Source organism: Daphnia magna, linkage group LG2, assembly GCF_020631705.1.
Source record: "Daphnia magna isolate NIES linkage group LG2, ASM2063170v1.1, whole genome shotgun sequence".
In the NCBI taxonomy this organism is placed as follows: domain Eukaryota; kingdom Metazoa; phylum Arthropoda; class Branchiopoda; order Diplostraca; family Daphniidae; genus Daphnia; species Daphnia magna.
In genome coordinates this window covers 13579751-13594730 of record NC_059183.1, presented here as the reverse complement: position 1 = coordinate 13594730, position 14980 = coordinate 13579751, and the positions used below count along the sequence as shown (strand labels likewise).

The 14980-nt window shown below is 40.4% G+C and overlaps 5 protein-coding genes across 6 annotated transcripts in view; 1 reads left to right on the top strand and 4 right to left on the bottom strand.

Annotated features, from left to right (window-relative positions):
• The window catches only part of LOC123470108 (trypsin alpha-4-like), a gene marked incomplete in the record, with an annotated part of 71781 nt that overhangs the window by 52059 nt on the left and 4742 nt on the right, over positions 1-14980 (bottom strand).
• On the top strand, positions 1102-4100 carry LOC116934471 (all-trans-retinol 13,14-reductase). Its single transcript, XM_045169832.1, is given in 12 exon segments — positions 1102-1316; positions 1319-1411; positions 1506-1571; positions 1662-1874; positions 1945-2246; positions 2359-2482; positions 2552-2752; positions 2828-3015; positions 3097-3214; positions 3278-3438; positions 3515-3665; positions 3750-4100. Coding segments are annotated over 12 exon segments (1905 nt in total). The 5' UTR covers positions 1102-1204; the 3' UTR covers positions 3926-4100.
• LOC116916749 (trypsin-1) lies at positions 4283-5972 on the bottom strand. The gene is made up of 7 exons (XM_032922089.2): positions 5840-5972; positions 5526-5754; positions 5232-5382; positions 5042-5164; positions 4885-4966; positions 4599-4775; positions 4283-4459 (listed from the first exon to the last, which is right to left on the bottom strand). Exons 1-7 carry the CDS (start codon positions 5883-5885, stop codon positions 4404-4406), a joined length of 864 nt encoding a protein of 287 aa, XP_032777980.2. The 5' UTR covers positions 5886-5972; the 3' UTR covers positions 4283-4403.
• On the bottom strand, positions 8260-12054 carry LOC116916748 (trypsin-1). Of its 2 annotated transcripts, none has more exons than XM_045169845.1 (8): positions 11994-12054; positions 11664-11895; positions 9294-9444; positions 9104-9226; positions 8949-9030; positions 8780-8836; positions 8573-8692; positions 8260-8433 (listed from the first exon to the last, which is right to left on the bottom strand). In XM_045169845.1, exons 1-8 carry the CDS (start codon positions 12037-12039, stop codon positions 8378-8380), a joined length of 867 nt encoding a protein of 288 aa, XP_045025780.1. In that variant the 5' UTR covers positions 12040-12054; the 3' UTR covers positions 8260-8377. The 2 variants fall into 2 exon arrangements, with proteins under 2 accessions (XP_045025780.1, XP_032777979.2); XM_032922088.2 differs by lacking the exons at positions 11664-11895; positions 11994-12054 and adding exons at positions 9605-9833; positions 9920-10073.
• On the bottom strand, positions 12496-14318 carry LOC116916750 (trypsin-1). The gene is made up of 7 exons (XM_032922090.2): positions 14175-14318; positions 13811-14039; positions 13579-13726; positions 13334-13459; positions 13059-13197; positions 12817-12936; positions 12496-12727 (listed from the first exon to the last, which is right to left on the bottom strand). Exons 1-7 carry the CDS (start codon positions 14215-14217, stop codon positions 12669-12671), a joined length of 864 nt encoding a protein of 287 aa, XP_032777981.2. The 5' UTR covers positions 14218-14318; the 3' UTR covers positions 12496-12668.

Sequence of the window (14980 nt, the reverse complement as noted above, 5' to 3'; positions counted from 1 at the left end):
CCCCACAAAAAAATTTTGGAAAATACATTAAGGGTTTTTTATTTGCTAACCCCTCATTTAGTATAGTTAAAGCAAATAACGTAGACGCCGTGATAGTCAATCTATGTAAAATTATTAGTCATAAATCTATGAAAGCCATTATAGCTTGATGGAAATGTTCTAAATAACAAAGCAGAGAACTGATGATGCACGGATGGAAGCCGTACGATGAATGACCTGGTGAAAAGCAGATTACCAGAAACCGATTATTGAAGAAAAAATTTATTCAGCCCCTGAAAATCAGCTCAAAGATAAAAGCTCAACACGGTGCCTCTATTCCCCTTTTTTTTTTGCGTTCACCAAGAAACTTCCTAACGAAAAGAAATTGGATGCCATGTCTTCTTCCATTAAAACTAATATTTCACTTCCTTATGATAAGCTGTGTACGAACTGCACCTCTCAATCTTGTTGCCGGGCGTAAACTGCTTCGCTATGCATTTTGCTCTAAGTAAAAACGCCTATGGAAAGGACAAAACGCACCCCAATATAAGTACAAAAGGGAAGAGTTTGCAACTAGACGTAAGACAAGTTAAAAAAGATGGAAAAGGATGGGGATGAAATCTTTAACCGGACCCTTCCTACACTAGAATTTTGCGGGGGAAATGTTTTGGATTAAAAACTCAAACTCTAATTTCTAAAACTACCTGCCTTGCAAGGGCTTTATTAAATAACCATCCTTAATATCGCATGATCACAAGATAATATCTACCGTCATGGAATTTAGCCCTTAACAGTTTCGGGAAAGAACACATTTTCTTTTTCTTTGATAGAATTGACAACAATTCCGAAAATAATAATGACCACTTGTACCAATTTAAACGGCCACCTACTCTAAATAATATTTTAAAAAAAAATTGATTAAAATAAAACAGGTTTTTTTTGTTTTCTCCCCCTTTTTGGTGTTGCCGTCAGTTATTTTGAAAGTTGGATGAAGCCTAGCATAACGTGATCGGAAAATCGCGCTACTTCTTATACGGGTCTGAGTTTTCTCCTCTCAAAACGAGATTGAAAAGAAAAGGGCAGCTGATCTTTTTTTTGCCATTAGCTTTAGGTGAAAACAGTCCAACAACAAAGGATACATTTTCATTGGTTTCGTTTCCTCCATTTGAGCTACAAGTACAATTTTGAATCATCTGTTAAAAGTGCAACGTTGGCTGGCTAAAACATGTTATTTGATACATTTGGAAAGCTTCTCGAAGTACGAATTCAAATAGGAATTATCCTAGCCGTTTTCTGTGGATATTGGATCAAAAACTTCTTTTCAGAACTGAAACAACAGGCCAATTGAAGTCTCCGTTCGCAGAAGACTCAAGAACTCCTCTAACCCCGTTGATTACTGACCATACCAAACGCGATGAAACTATGAAAAGAGGTACAGTTATGAAAGTTACATTTCTAATTTAATTTCTTCTCACAAACAGGTGCCAACAGTTTAATTCGGTGCCTCTATTTTCTTTATTTTTTAGCATTCACCAAGAAACTTGCTAGCGAAAAGAAATGGGACGCCATTGTCATTGGTTCAGGAATCGGAGGTCAGACGGAATTATCTTTTAATTTTATTTGTTAGCTTTGAGTATTTTGTGGTGATTCATAAGTTTAACGCTGTTCTGTATGCCGAATAGGATTGTCCGCCGCAGCGCTACTCAGCAAGGCTGGCATGAAAGTTCTCGTTCTTGAAAAGCATTACAAGTGCGGTGGTGCTTGCCATACATTTAGGGACGATGGTTACGAATTCGATGTCGGGATACACTACGTTGGCAATTTCATACGCCCAACACTCATTCGAACTTTTCTGGAACAAATCAGTGATGGACAGATCCAGTTTGCTAAATTTGGTAACACGATCAAAGTTTGGTCTACAACACTTTGCTTATTCTGGAATTTTTTCTTGGTGTCTGTTCATAGACAATAATGTAGAACGTTTAGTTTTGGACGCTATGTCACCTTTGCAGCGAGAGTACACCATTGCTTCAGGCCCCGATGCCTTCGAAAATCAGCTGATCACGCAATTTCCTGACGAAGAGCAAGGAATCAAAGAATTCTTCCGTTTGCTTAAAAGGGCATACCAACCTCAAGGATCTATGGCTTATTTTGCGTTTAAATTATTGCCACTCTGGTTCGTTAACGTACTCCGGTTCTTTGGTCTGCCACGTCGGCTGAGCGACTTCTATGCCTTGTGTCAAGTCTCGGTAAAAGAAGCTATCGAGGTAATTTAACAGCAGCACCAGCTTACCTATAAATTTTCGTTCCAAAATGAAACGGCGGTCATGCCAAATGTTTTCGCTTCACTGAAATTTTACCTGCTTCATTTCATAACAGAGCCACGTTAAGAACAAAGACTTGCAGTTTTTATTATCCTATTCCACTGGCGGATTTCTCGTACCTCCTAGTCGTGTTAGCCTACCCATGATGGCTTTGCTTCACGTCCATTGCTGCGAATATGGTTCTCGACTGCAAAAAACAGTGGTTTCTTAAAAAAACAAATGCAATAGTAGAAATGTTTTGTTGACAGGATCTTGCTACCCAGTCGGTGGAGCTTCAGAGATGCCGTATCGTATTGTGCCGGTCATTGAGCGATCAGGTGGTCGAGTTCTCATGAAGGCTCACGTTTCCCAGATTCTGACGGAAGGAGGCAAGGTAGTAGGTGTACGAGTCGGCAATAAAGAAAACTCGATGGTTGATATCCACGCTCCCATTGTCATTTCGGATGCGGGTATGTGAAACGGTGAAGCTGAACCAAAAGGTTGCTGAAGGCACAATTCAATTGTTATATTTTTCTTTACTACAGGTATGCACAACACTTTGCTGGATCTTCTTCCGGAAAGAGTCGCCAAAAAGTCGCCTGCCTGGCCACTAATGAAGACAATCAAGCCATCGTATGGGAACATAAGCGTTTTTATAGGACTTCGGGGTACGCCAGAAGAATTGGGTCTCACTGCGCAGAATATCTGGGTGCACGCCGGCTCCGACCTGGAAGTACGTCAGCATTTTTCATTTTTAAGTACATCTTTAACGTATTAAGGTATAATATTTTAAGGACTCGACTTTGTTTTAAAGGAAATAATGAACCGAGTAATGAAATCAACTCTTCAAGACACACTGGAAAAACCTTTTCCAGCTCTTTTCCTTTCGTCATCGGCTGCCAAAGATCCTTCATGGAAAAATCGCTACTCAGGTATTGCGGAGAAAATGATTCCTTCACCAGGACAATAAGTTCATCGTGTTTCATTTCTTGCAGATCGTAGCACGTTATCGGTTTTAACATTTGCCCCATATTCTTGGTTTTCTCAATGGTCCGGCCTACCAACAAAAAAGCGAGGCGATGATTACAATACTGTGAAAAATGCTATCGGACAACATATCGTCGATCAAGTGACTACTATGTTCCCCAAGCTGAAGGTTAAAAAACTCTTATTGCTTTTGTTGCAAGTGTAAAATTTGGTAAATTTGTTATCATTTTTATTATTTTTTAAAGAATGCGGTAGACTACGTTAGTGTCGGTAGTCCGGTTACAATTGAGCACTTCCTAGTTACCAAACAAGGAGGCACGTACAACATGGAACACGACCTCACTCGTTTCGGGGAGGAGCAAGCTTCGCTCTTGCGTCCTGAATCCGGCATTGAAGGTAAGCTATATTGTCCTTGTAATATCTGCGTGATTGTTAAGTCAATATCCCTAATTAAGTGTGGTTTCATTGAATTTTTTACAGGATTATACTTCACCGGTCAGGATGTGATATCGTGTGGCTTTGCAGCCTGCTTGTCCAGCGCCTTCCTCTGTGCCAGCGTAATTTTGAAGAAAAGATATCTTCTTTCATGGGAACTCTTTAATTTACATAGAAAACTTTATGGCCTACCGAAAGGCAGAAATGCTTTGTTTCTCTAAAAACGCAGTCTTTTTACTTCTATTCGAATATTGGGTGATTTCCATTGATCTAATACAATTTTATCAAGACATTTTTCCCATATGATTTGCTGATGTCCGATAAGTAAGCGAGTGTAAACTCTAGTTGATGAAAGATGCCGAAATTACAGAACAGCGATGCTGTTTTTCAACTGTCTTCAACTGATTCAGGAAAAGTGGCACAATAATGACTTTGACCTATTACCTTTAAAGCCTATGTTCACAACCTTAAAGGTTAGTTCTCTTATTAGAATGCAAACTAGAATTTTTTTCTTACTTATTAATTTTTTTTTCTCATTCACACTGGTGGAAATGGCCCGAAAATATAAGAGACAGAAATAGTTTTTGAAGCTAATTTATCATGCTTTATTCGAGATGCAATTTAATTGCAGCTAGAAGAATGTTTAAGAATAAATCTTGTAGGAAAACGATGTGTGAAGGTAGCTCAGAAGTAGTCCATTTAGCGCCTGTTAGCAGCAATCCAATCAAGGAAGTACGACACTTGGGTGTAGACGCCTACAGATAAATAATTGGCACCATGAAAAACACAAAGATTAAATCAATGTTATCAGACAAAACACTTCTATTTTACTGTAAATTGTGGCTTGCATCAGCTTTTTCCAACACCTGCCTTTAAATGAAGAAAAAAATATACCTGGGTATCCAGCCACAGCGCATGGGGCTCTGCCCCATGAGACGATACCATGCTGGACGGCATCAGCTCCGGTGCCTGTGAAAAGTGGGCCGCCGGAATCACCTTGGCAAGAATCGACGCCACCTACGCCACCGGCGCACAAATTGGATGGGAAGATAGGGTTGGGGTCGAATGGACCTGAAAAACAAAAGTAATAGTTAGATAAGGTACACACACTTTTCTAACCGGCGTGCAAACACGGTCACATTGGTAGCATTTGATGTTAAAAGAATATCTGAATTCTCACCAGCAAAGGCAGCGTTGCAGTCGGCATCAGAGACGATGGGCACATCGATGCTCAAAAGCACGTTGGAAATGCTGCCGCCGTACTATGGTATACACAACAAAATTAATCAGTATGGATCCCGAATTCACGGAAATAAATTACAGAATCGGAATCTTACGATAGTGGTTCCCCAACCGGAAACGGTGGTGATGGTTCCAGCAGGTGGGTCAAACTCTGTGGCAGGAGGTGGCAAATTGACGGCTTTAGCCGATGGGACGCTCAAATCCAAAGGTGTGGTCAACTAGAAACATTCAGAATGAACATGAAAATGACAACGACTGGACTCATTTTGTCTCAATAGTAATTACGTAGATAAGGGCGATATCGTTGAAGAAGGTACTACCCTCATAGTCGGGGTGCATCAAATAGCTGCTAACATCTCGGTTTTGTTCTAAACCACTGACTTGGGACAAGTCGTGTTCCCCGGCAACGACACGGAAGATGGTGACATCGTTAATTCTAATTACAACGAAAAGAATGGTTTACATTTCTTGTTTACGAAAGGGCGATGCCATTCAAACTACAAATGCAATTGCTAATGAATCTATAGTCAGTGCGGGAAGAAGAACGGGGAAAAAAAGCTTGACAATAAGGTGACTTACCCTTCGACGCAGTGAGCAGCATTAAGAATGGTATTCTCGTTGAGGATGGAACCACCGCATGACTGCGAAAAACCACTGAAGCTTCGACGCTGCAGGGAGATCTGGAACGGCAATGAGTTGGGGACGACTTCTGTTCCACCGACGATCCTTTCATCCGGAATCAGCTTGTATTTGCCGTTCAGGATGACCGAAGATGGTAGACGGGGTAGCATTATCCGCTGAGGAGCGGCTGTAACCATTTTTTCAAAGATTTCCGTTGTACAATAGCAGATGGACAATTTGTTTGCTAGTATAAAATAAAATTAGCTTCTTACCAAAGGCGCAAGCGACGAGTGCGACTAGCGTAATCAACTTATTCATTTTGGCTACGTGTTTCTTGATGAGACAAGTCGCAAATGGTGCCTTATTTGACTAAATCCACGTTCATTTATACTTAATCAATATCCGTTTCTTATCAATCAGGTGTACATAGGGTTTGTTACATTACGTCAATACCATCAGATCCGTTTGGGCTAAAAATATTAAACAATCCAATCCCCAATCACTCATTTGGATCAGAGTTCAATTCAATATCCGTCAATATCTCAGTTTTTCTTGACTGACATGCGGCCAGTCGTCACAGAAATGCATGTAAACAATCTTCCATAACAAGAAATGAACTACGATTCAAGCCGGAGGTTTCCAAACAAAATGTGTACGCAATATTGCAAACGCAGAATAACATTTAAAAAAATGCGCTCGAAGTCGTCGTAAGTTTGAATTGCGTAGAAGAGTGTAGTATAGTTAGAGTCATAGATTGAATGATTTAACTACTCCAATTAATTGAAGTATAATGCAAACCGTGGTCAAATTTACAAGTCTTACCTCCTCCAATTTACCAGCAGAAAGCGGATGTTTGACTGGGATAAGATAAGCGCTCAGTCCCGCGTTATTTGGGCGGTGATCGACCCAATTTTGAGGGTTGTTTTGATTTTGCGGCGTAGGTTTTTCGGCGCACCGTGCACCGTTTTTTTAGTCCGATTTTCAGAAACCCGGATCGTCCTGTTTTTGTGCCGTTTATAGCCTGATCTTTTACCCCGCAATTTCAATCCCTAATCTACACTAACGTTGAAGTTTTCTGTAGCACATCAGACTTTTTTTTCTTGAGATATAAGAAAAAACAAACAGCAGCAATACATATTTACATGTGCAGAAAATAACATGTACCAAGAGCGTAAACAAATGAAAGCTTCAATTGTTTCAAATTGTTGACTCATTCTTGCTACACTCTCAATTTTTGGTTTCTTTTTTCCCCCCTTATTTTGGCTACCATTTAGTAGCGAAATGAAACATGCTACCATTTGGACGGAAAACCATCGTTTTTTGAAAAGTAGGGTATGGTAGATCGTCTATCAGATTCTTTAACCACTCGGCTACTACGACTTTATCTTAAAATTAGATTTTACCGAGTAGATCGGGGATTTGATGGAAAAGTTTGAAAAATTTTCACCGAAAATTAAAGTTAGTTTACATCTAACACAAACGAGTATGTGGTTAAAGTTATATACTATTCTTACTAATAAAAACTAATTGTACACAATGATTCCTACCTTTATTTACACGTTAAACCGGTAATTTAGTTCAAATATTTCAAAATAAAAAAAAAAAAACTAATATCATCAACAAATGAAGGCGGTTCCACCCCACTATTTAACAAATGAATGGAGAGTGACCATCGTGACCAGTGCACCAGATGACACCGCACCACTAGAGAACAAACCCGCACCGATCTGGCCCGATCAGCTTTTTTCGGGTGCACTGGTGTGCACCGCTTTCGTATATTATGCATGTTATTCACATGGTCACTCTTCATCCATTTGTTAAAAAGTGAGGGGGACTGCCTTAAATTACTATTATTTATTTTTTTAATTTTTTTTTTTTACAGAATGCAGTAGACTCTGTTAGTATTGGTAGTCCGGTCACCATCGAGCACTTCTTATAGTTACCAAACAAGGGGGCACGTACAACATGGAACACGACATCACTCGTTTTGGGTCGGAATAAGCTACGCTGTTGCTTCCTGAATCCGGCATTGAAGGTACGCCATTGTCCTTGTAATATCTGCGTGATCGTTAAGTCAATATCCTCAATGAAGTGTAGTTTCATTTAATATTTCAGGATTATACTTCACCGGTCAGGATGTAATGTCGTGTGGATTTGCAGTCTAATTGTCCAGCCCTTTCCTCTGTGCCAGCGTAATTTTGAAGAAAAAATATCTTCTTTCATAAGAAATCTTTAATTTACATAGAATACCATATGGTCTACCGAAAGGTAGAAATGATTTGTTTCTCTAAATACACAATCTTTTTCACTACTATTCGAATATTAGCCGATTTCTGTTGATTTAATAAAATCTTATCAAGACATTGTTTCACATAATTTGCTGATGTCCGTTTAGTAAGTGAGTGTAAACTCTAGTGGATGAAACATACCGAAATTAACGAACAGCGATGCTGCTCTTCAACTGTCTTCAACTGATTCAGGAAAAGAGTCACAAACGACTGGTGATGGTCGATAAACATTTGTCATGATAGGATATACCATTACCTTTAGAGCCTATGTTCACAACCTTAAAGTTTATTTCTCTTATCAGAACGCAAACTAGAATATTTTTTTTTATTATTAATTTCTTTTCTCATTCACACTGGTGGGAATGCCCCGATATGACAATAGTAATGACAAGAGACAGCAACAGTTCTTGAAACAAATTTATTGTGCTTTATTCGAGACGCAATTCAATCGGAGCTAGATGTCTGTTTAACAAGGAATCTTGTAGGATGACGATGTGTGAAGGTAGCTCAGAAGTAGTCCATTTAGCGCCTGTTAGCGGCAATCCAATCAAGGAAGTACGACACTTGGGTGTAGACGCCTATAGATTTATGATTGACATAATGAAAAACCCAAAGATCAAATCAATGTTGTCAGACAAAACAGCTCTACTTTACTCTAAACTGTGATTTGCATCAGCTATTTCCAACACCTGCCTTTTAATGAAGAAAAAAATATACCTGGATAATCAGCCAAAGCGCAGCCGCGGCCCCATGAGACGACACCATGCTGGACGGCATCAGCTCCGCTGCCTGTGAAGAGTGGGCCACCGGAATCACCTTGGCAAGAATCGACGCCACCTACAAGAAATCATATAGATCATCCATAATTTTATGTTTACGTCTGAAACTATATGACACGCAATCCGAAATCGTGGATGTACTAACCTGGTGGGCCACCGGCGCACAACATGGATGGGAAAATAGGGTTGGGGTCGAATGGACCTGAGAAACAAAAGTAATAGTTAGATAAGGGAGGAAATACACTTTTCTAACCGGCCAGCAAACACGGTCACATTGGTAGCATTTGATGTTAAAAGAATATCTGAATTCTCACCAGCATAGGCAGCGTTGCAGTCGGCATCGGAGACAATGGGCACATCGACGCTCAAAAGCACGTTGGAAATGCTGCCGCCGGACTATGGTATACAACCAAAATAATCAATATGGATCCCGCATTCACGGAAACAAGTTATAGAATCGGAATCTTACGCTAGTGGTTCCCCATCCGGAAACGGTGGTGATGGTTCCAGCAGGTGGGTCAAACTCTGTGGCAGGAGGTGGCAAGTTGACGGCTTTAGCCGATGGGACGCTCAAATCCAAAGGTGTGGTCAACTACAAACATTCAGAATGAACATGAAAAACGCAATGATTGGATTCATTTTGTCTTAATAGTAATTACGTAGATAAGGGCGATATCGTTGGATGAGGTGCTAGTATCGTAGTCGGGGTGCATCAAATAGCTGCTAACATCTCGGTTTTGTTCCAAACCACTGACTCGGGACAAGTCGTGTTCGCCGGCAACGACACGGAAGATGGTGACATCGTTAACTCTAAAAATTTACACACATACAGCGAAAAGAATGCGTTACATTTCTCGTATACGAAAGGTTGATGCCGTTCAAACTAAAAATTCAATTGCGTTTCTAATGACTCTTTAGACAGTGTGGAAACAAGACTGGACAAAAAAAGCTGGCCGGTAAGGTGACCTACCCATCAACACAGTGAGCAGCATCAAGGATGGTGTTCTCGTTGAGGATGGAACCACCGCATGACTGCGAGAAACCACCGAAGCTTCGGCGCTGCAGGGAGATCTGGAATGGCAATGAGTTGGGCACGACTTCTGTTCCACCGACGATCTTGTCCTCCGGAATCAGCTGGTATTTGCCGTTCAGGATGACCGAAGATGGCAGACGGGGTAGCACCATCCGCTGAGGAGCGGCTGTAATCATTTTTCAAAAGATTTTCACGTTGAACAATAGCAGATTGACAATTTGTTTGCAAGTATAAATAACGTTAGCTTCTTACCGATAGCGCAGGCGACGAGTGCGGCAAGCACAATAAACTTATTCATTTTGGCTACGTGTTTCTTGATGAGACAAGTCACAAGTGGTGTCTTATTTGAATAAAATCGCGTTCATTTATACTTCATCAGTATCCGTTTCTTATCAATCAGGTGTACATAGGGTTTGTTATATGACGTCAGTACCATCAGACCCGTTTGGACTGAAAATATTAAGCAATCCAATCATCTTCTTTCTTTAATCACTCATTTGGATCAGAGTTCAACTCGATATCTCAGTTTTTCTCTGGCGACATGCGGCCAGTTGTCACAGAAATGCATGTCAAGGATCTTCCATAACAACAAGAAATGTAATACGATTCAAGTTGGGTTTTTACAAACAAAATGTGTATGCAATATCATAAACATTTTATTGCGCTCAAAGTCTTCGTTGGTTTGAATTGCGCAGAAGAGTATAGCTATTTTGATGGAGACAGCATTTTGTAAAGCAAGGAATGAGTACCTTTATGAGCAATCACCTGTACTCAACGTATTTTAACACGGTAGTCGCAGCTTTGCTTTACGTTTGAAGACTGTGCAAGTTTTACTGCCATCCATGACGTATGTTAATTATTTGAAATGACTAAACTAAGAGAAACTGAAGCAGAGACGCATAAATTAAAGTGAAGCATTTTATTGTTAGTATAAGTATATGATGTCAACGTAGTATTATATTAGGGTCACGGCGTACGTTGCTTAGTGACTGTTATCGTTGATCCAGTCAAGAAAGTAAGACACCTGGGTATAGACACCTAGACAATCGAATCAGCAAGTTACGCAATCGTTATCAACGTTCGTGGGAGTCTATTTGTTTAAACAGGTAAACGAAAAGCAAGAGTTAATTTAGAAAAAGTAAATTTTTATACCAGGATAATAAGCTGAAGCGCAGCCACGTCCCCAGGAAACAACACCAAGTTGTATGGCGTTAGTTCCAGTACCGATGAAAAACGGACCTCCAGAATCCCCTTGGCAAGAATCGATGTTGCCTGTCGTCATCAAATTAAAACGTATTGAAAAAGACATGCTTACACTTGATGTCAGTAATTTAATTTGTTCGATGCTGACCATTAAAACCTCCTGCACATAGCATGGATTCATAGATGGATTTGGGCTTGGCATTGGTGGTGTAAATAGCGTTGCAATCATCATCGGATATGATGGGGATATCGACACTTAGAAGCACATTGGAAATGCTGCCGCCAGACTAAGAAACAATACGTAAAAATGTCTTTAACTTTAATAGAAAACGGCCATTATATTTAAAGGGAGATCTTACGCTAGTGGTTCCCCCATCCAGAAACGGTAGCCACAATGCCAGCTGGAGGATCAAATTCCCAAGTCGGTGGTGGTAAATTGATGGGTTTAGCCGACGGAACGCTCAAGTCCAAAGGTGTGGCCAACTTTTACATGATACAGTAAAAAGCAACATTTATAATTATTGCACATTTTCTATTAAACTGTGAGAGTTGTCATTACGTAGATTAGGGCGATGTCGTTGGCCGAAGTTTTCTTGTTATAGTCCGCGTGTATTAAAAAGCCACTGACAGCTCGATGCTGTTCCAAACCGCTGATCTGAGACAGGTCGTGTTCTCCGGCGACGACACGAAAAATGGTGACATCGTTGACTCTAAAAATTTTGCAAATAGATTAAGTGTATATTACTTTGTTTTACACGCTTGCCTAGCGGTGAGATGCAAAGTTTCTTAGTACCCATCAACACAGTGCGCAGCGTCGAGGATGGTGTACTCGTTGATGATCGAGCCACCACACGATTGCGAATAAATGCCGGTGGAACTTTTGCGCTGCAACGAAATCTGAAAAGGCAGTGAGTTAGGGACGACTTCCGTACCGCCGACTATCTTGTCTCCGGGTATAAGCTCATACTTTCCGCTCGCGATTACGGAAGCCGGCAGACGGGGAAGCACCATCCGCCTGGGAGCGGCTGTCGGAGTTGAATCGAAAGGATAAAAAATGCATATAGTTAAATGAACAACTTAAACGAAGATTTAAATTTTGAATTCATTTTGAAAATATTTTTACCGTAAGCGCAAGCGATGAGCGTGGCTAGTATGACGATCTTGTTCATTTCAGGTGTGGTGATTGTCGATGTGAACGAAGCACGAATGCCTTTTCCTTTGCCAAAATAGGCTTATTTATACTTCGTCTAGATGTCACACGTTGGTGTCAATTAGAACATGATCCTTACGTAATTATGCAACAGCCTTACAAGTTATGCAATGTAATACCTGGTCGTGTACGGTTGTAAATGTAATAGTCGTATGAAGTGAAAAACCAGCACGCATAGTTCAATGGCCCCTTTTTCAGGACAATTGTTTGAATACTTTAGAGTCACTGTGTCAATTAGTTACGTTAGTACAAAATTTGAATTACGCTTGTTCCTTTTGTAAGTGGCACCGGAGTGGCTTTTAACAACCGTACGTAGATCGTGATGTGTTGTTGCAACGGAAAATTATGCAAATCCCAATCATATTTTGCTAATTCTTTCTTTTCAGCTAAGGGTTTGTTAAATCAGGACGTATAATTTCAATAATAGATGCTGTATATTGGCATAGAAAAAAGAACAGTCGCTAGATGTAAAGCACAGTGCAATAGCATACAACTAGGAGTTCCACAAAGCGAGCAAGTACACATGGCGCTTTATAGATTTTTAGTCTTGCCAATAGCGATTGACTTGGATTGTCTTGTTGGGCTCATTTACGGCATCATTTCTGTATTGATCCAGTCAAGGAAGTAAGACACCTGAGTGTAGACACCTAGATTGGACCGAATACATGCATATTAGAGTGTTTGTTATGGATGACGTAAATCCGTCCGTGCCCACCAAAGCAGGGTGAGTGTTTACCTGGATAATCGGCAAGAGCACAGCCACGTCCCCATGAAACGATGCCGTGTTGAATGAAATTTCCGGCATCGGAGGTGAAAAGAGGACCACCAGAATCTCCCTGACAGGCATCAATGCCACCTAGACAAATCACCGTTCGAACGCCGTGATTATAACAATTAGAAATTTGTTATTCATTTCCCAAATTAGTTGGGGTAATTTGCGTGCTGGGATTTTTAATGACTAGTTTATTGTTTACTGACCGGGAGCTCCACCGGCGCACATCATGGACTCTTTGACAGGATTTGTGTTGTAATCTCCGGCATAGGCTGAATTACAATCATCGTCAGAGACGATAGGAATGTCAATGCTCAACAGCACATCGGAAATGTCTCCACCAGACTTTTATTTTTTATATAATTTTGACGAGTGGTTCAAATAATAACAGAGCCATTCAACATGAAAAAAAGGTGAAATAAAAAAAAAATTTTTGATTAGCATTTAAAACAAAATTATAACTGAGATGAAACTTTCTTACAGAAGTCGTTCCCCATCCAGCAACGGTCACCATCAGTCCAGCAGGAGGATCAAGGTCTACAGTTGGTGGTGGCAGACCAATAGGCTGAACAGTGTCGCTTATGTTCAAAATCGTCCTCGGAGTTAACTAATAAAAGCCACCGAGTTCAAATGACACAGATGAGAATAGTGACAGGAAGTGACACCCATAAAGGTAAACGTGAATCATGTCGTCACACATGCATGATTGATTGTATCTGTTCTTACGTAGATGAGGGCGATGTCATTCTCTAGTGTTATTGGATTGAAATCGGGATGCATAGTGTAATTATCCAGTCTGCCGATTTGTTCCATGTCGCTTTCAACGGACAAGTTGTGCGCTCCGGCAATCACACGGAACAGAGATGGGTCCACCCTAAGATAAGGAGCAGTACGTAAGTGACCGTCACGTGATTCATTGCATTAGTATAATTAAACGAAAAGGAATAAAATGACCTACTCGTCAAGGCAATGGGCAGCGGTGAGAATAGTTGACTCACTGAGGATGGTGCCACCGCACGAGTGCGTAAACGTATTCAAAAATTTGCGTTGCAATGAGATCATGAAGGGTAATGAGTTGGGAGTCACTTCCGTACCGCCGACGATCTTGTTCTCCGGGATCAGCTGGTATTTACCATTCAAGATGACCGAGATGGGAAGACGGGGTAACACCGTCCGCTGCGGAGCGGCTGTTTAGTCGCCGTTATTATTCAATTCAAGTGAACCGTAAATTATTCGTATAAAATTAGTGCCTCATAATATTTTATGAGCCAATTAATGCGTTATCTATATTGAATGACGAAACATAAATTCGGTCGGCTTACCATAGGCGCAAACGATGAGCCCAGCAAGGATAATCAACCTCATTTTCGGTAGTGTGTTTCTTGAGAGGATGAAGCCAACACAATAACGATCTATCTTCCAAGATGCCAGTTTCGTTTTATCTTCTGTCTCAATTTCTTATCGGGAAAAGACAAGCGTTAAGTACAACGTAAATAAATATCATATTTCATTGGTTGTTTGGTTAACCATAATCCCGCAGACCGATTATATTGTATCCTTTGTCGAAGGCTATATCTTATAATTTATGCCAAACGGTAAAGCATTTGTAACGAACTGTTGTTGTCCATTTTCTTTGTTTTTGTTACTATATAAACAACATTGCGCGTCCTCTAATTGACAACTCGTTGAAATTACTAGACTATACGTAGAGGACATCTACTTGACGTGCAGTGGACGCCAGTTTCGCTCCAAGATGTTATCGTTTTATTGTTTGTTGATGCACATTACTGAATCGTTATCTCGAACAAACAGCGCTCGTTATTTTTTCGTACGTTGTTTGTTTTCTATTTGTGTACAATTCCGTATATGGGCATAAAATGGGTGCTGTACAGGGAGACACTTGGCGTTATTGAAACATTTCATGTGACTTCAGTGTTCCATATGCCAGAGAAAGGCTTTTTTCAGGACAATTAAACGAGGGCTAAATGACGATTGGCTTAGAAGATTTTAAAAATAATTTTAGAGTAAGAAAGAAAAACACAGTTTAAACAAAAGAGGGGCATCCAGTGTGAGAAGTATAATCCACCTGAAAATGCTAAAAAGTTCGGTGTTTTATCGAGGTCTAGAT

Coding starts and splice junctions, on each gene's coding strand:
- LOC116916748 (XM_045169845.1), bottom strand. CDS start 12,039: ATGAACAAGATCGTCATACTAGCCACGCTCATCGCTTGCGCTTACG. Junction 8,693..8,779: donor GTGCGCCGGTGGCCCACCAG/GTTAGTACATCC, acceptor GATTTCTTGTAG/GTGGCGTCGATTCTTGCCAA. Junction 8,434..8,572: donor CGCTTTGGCTGATTATCCAG/GTATATTTTTTT, acceptor ATAAATCTATAG/GCGTCTACACCCAAGTGTCG.
- LOC116916749 (XM_032922089.2), bottom strand. CDS start 5,885: ATGAATAAGTTGATTACGCTAGTCGCACTCGTCGCTTGCGCCTTTG. Junction 5,165..5,231: donor ACGATATCGCCCTTATCTAC/GTAATTACTATT, acceptor GAATGTTTCTAG/TTGACCACACCTTTGGATTT. Junction 4,967..5,041: donor CCGGTTGGGGAACCACTATC/GTAAGATTCCGA, acceptor TGTATACCATAG/TACGGCGGCAGCATTTCCAA.
- LOC116916750 (XM_032922090.2), bottom strand. CDS start 14,217: ATGAGGTTGATTATCCTTGCTGGGCTCATCGTTTGCGCCTATG. Junction 12,937..13,058: donor GTGCGCCGGTGGAGCTCCCG/GTCAGTAAACAA, acceptor TGATTTGTCTAG/GTGGCATTGATGCCTGTCAG. Junction 12,728..12,816: donor TGCTCTTGCCGATTATCCAG/GTAAACACTCAC, acceptor GGTCCAATCTAG/GTGTCTACACTCAGGTGTCT.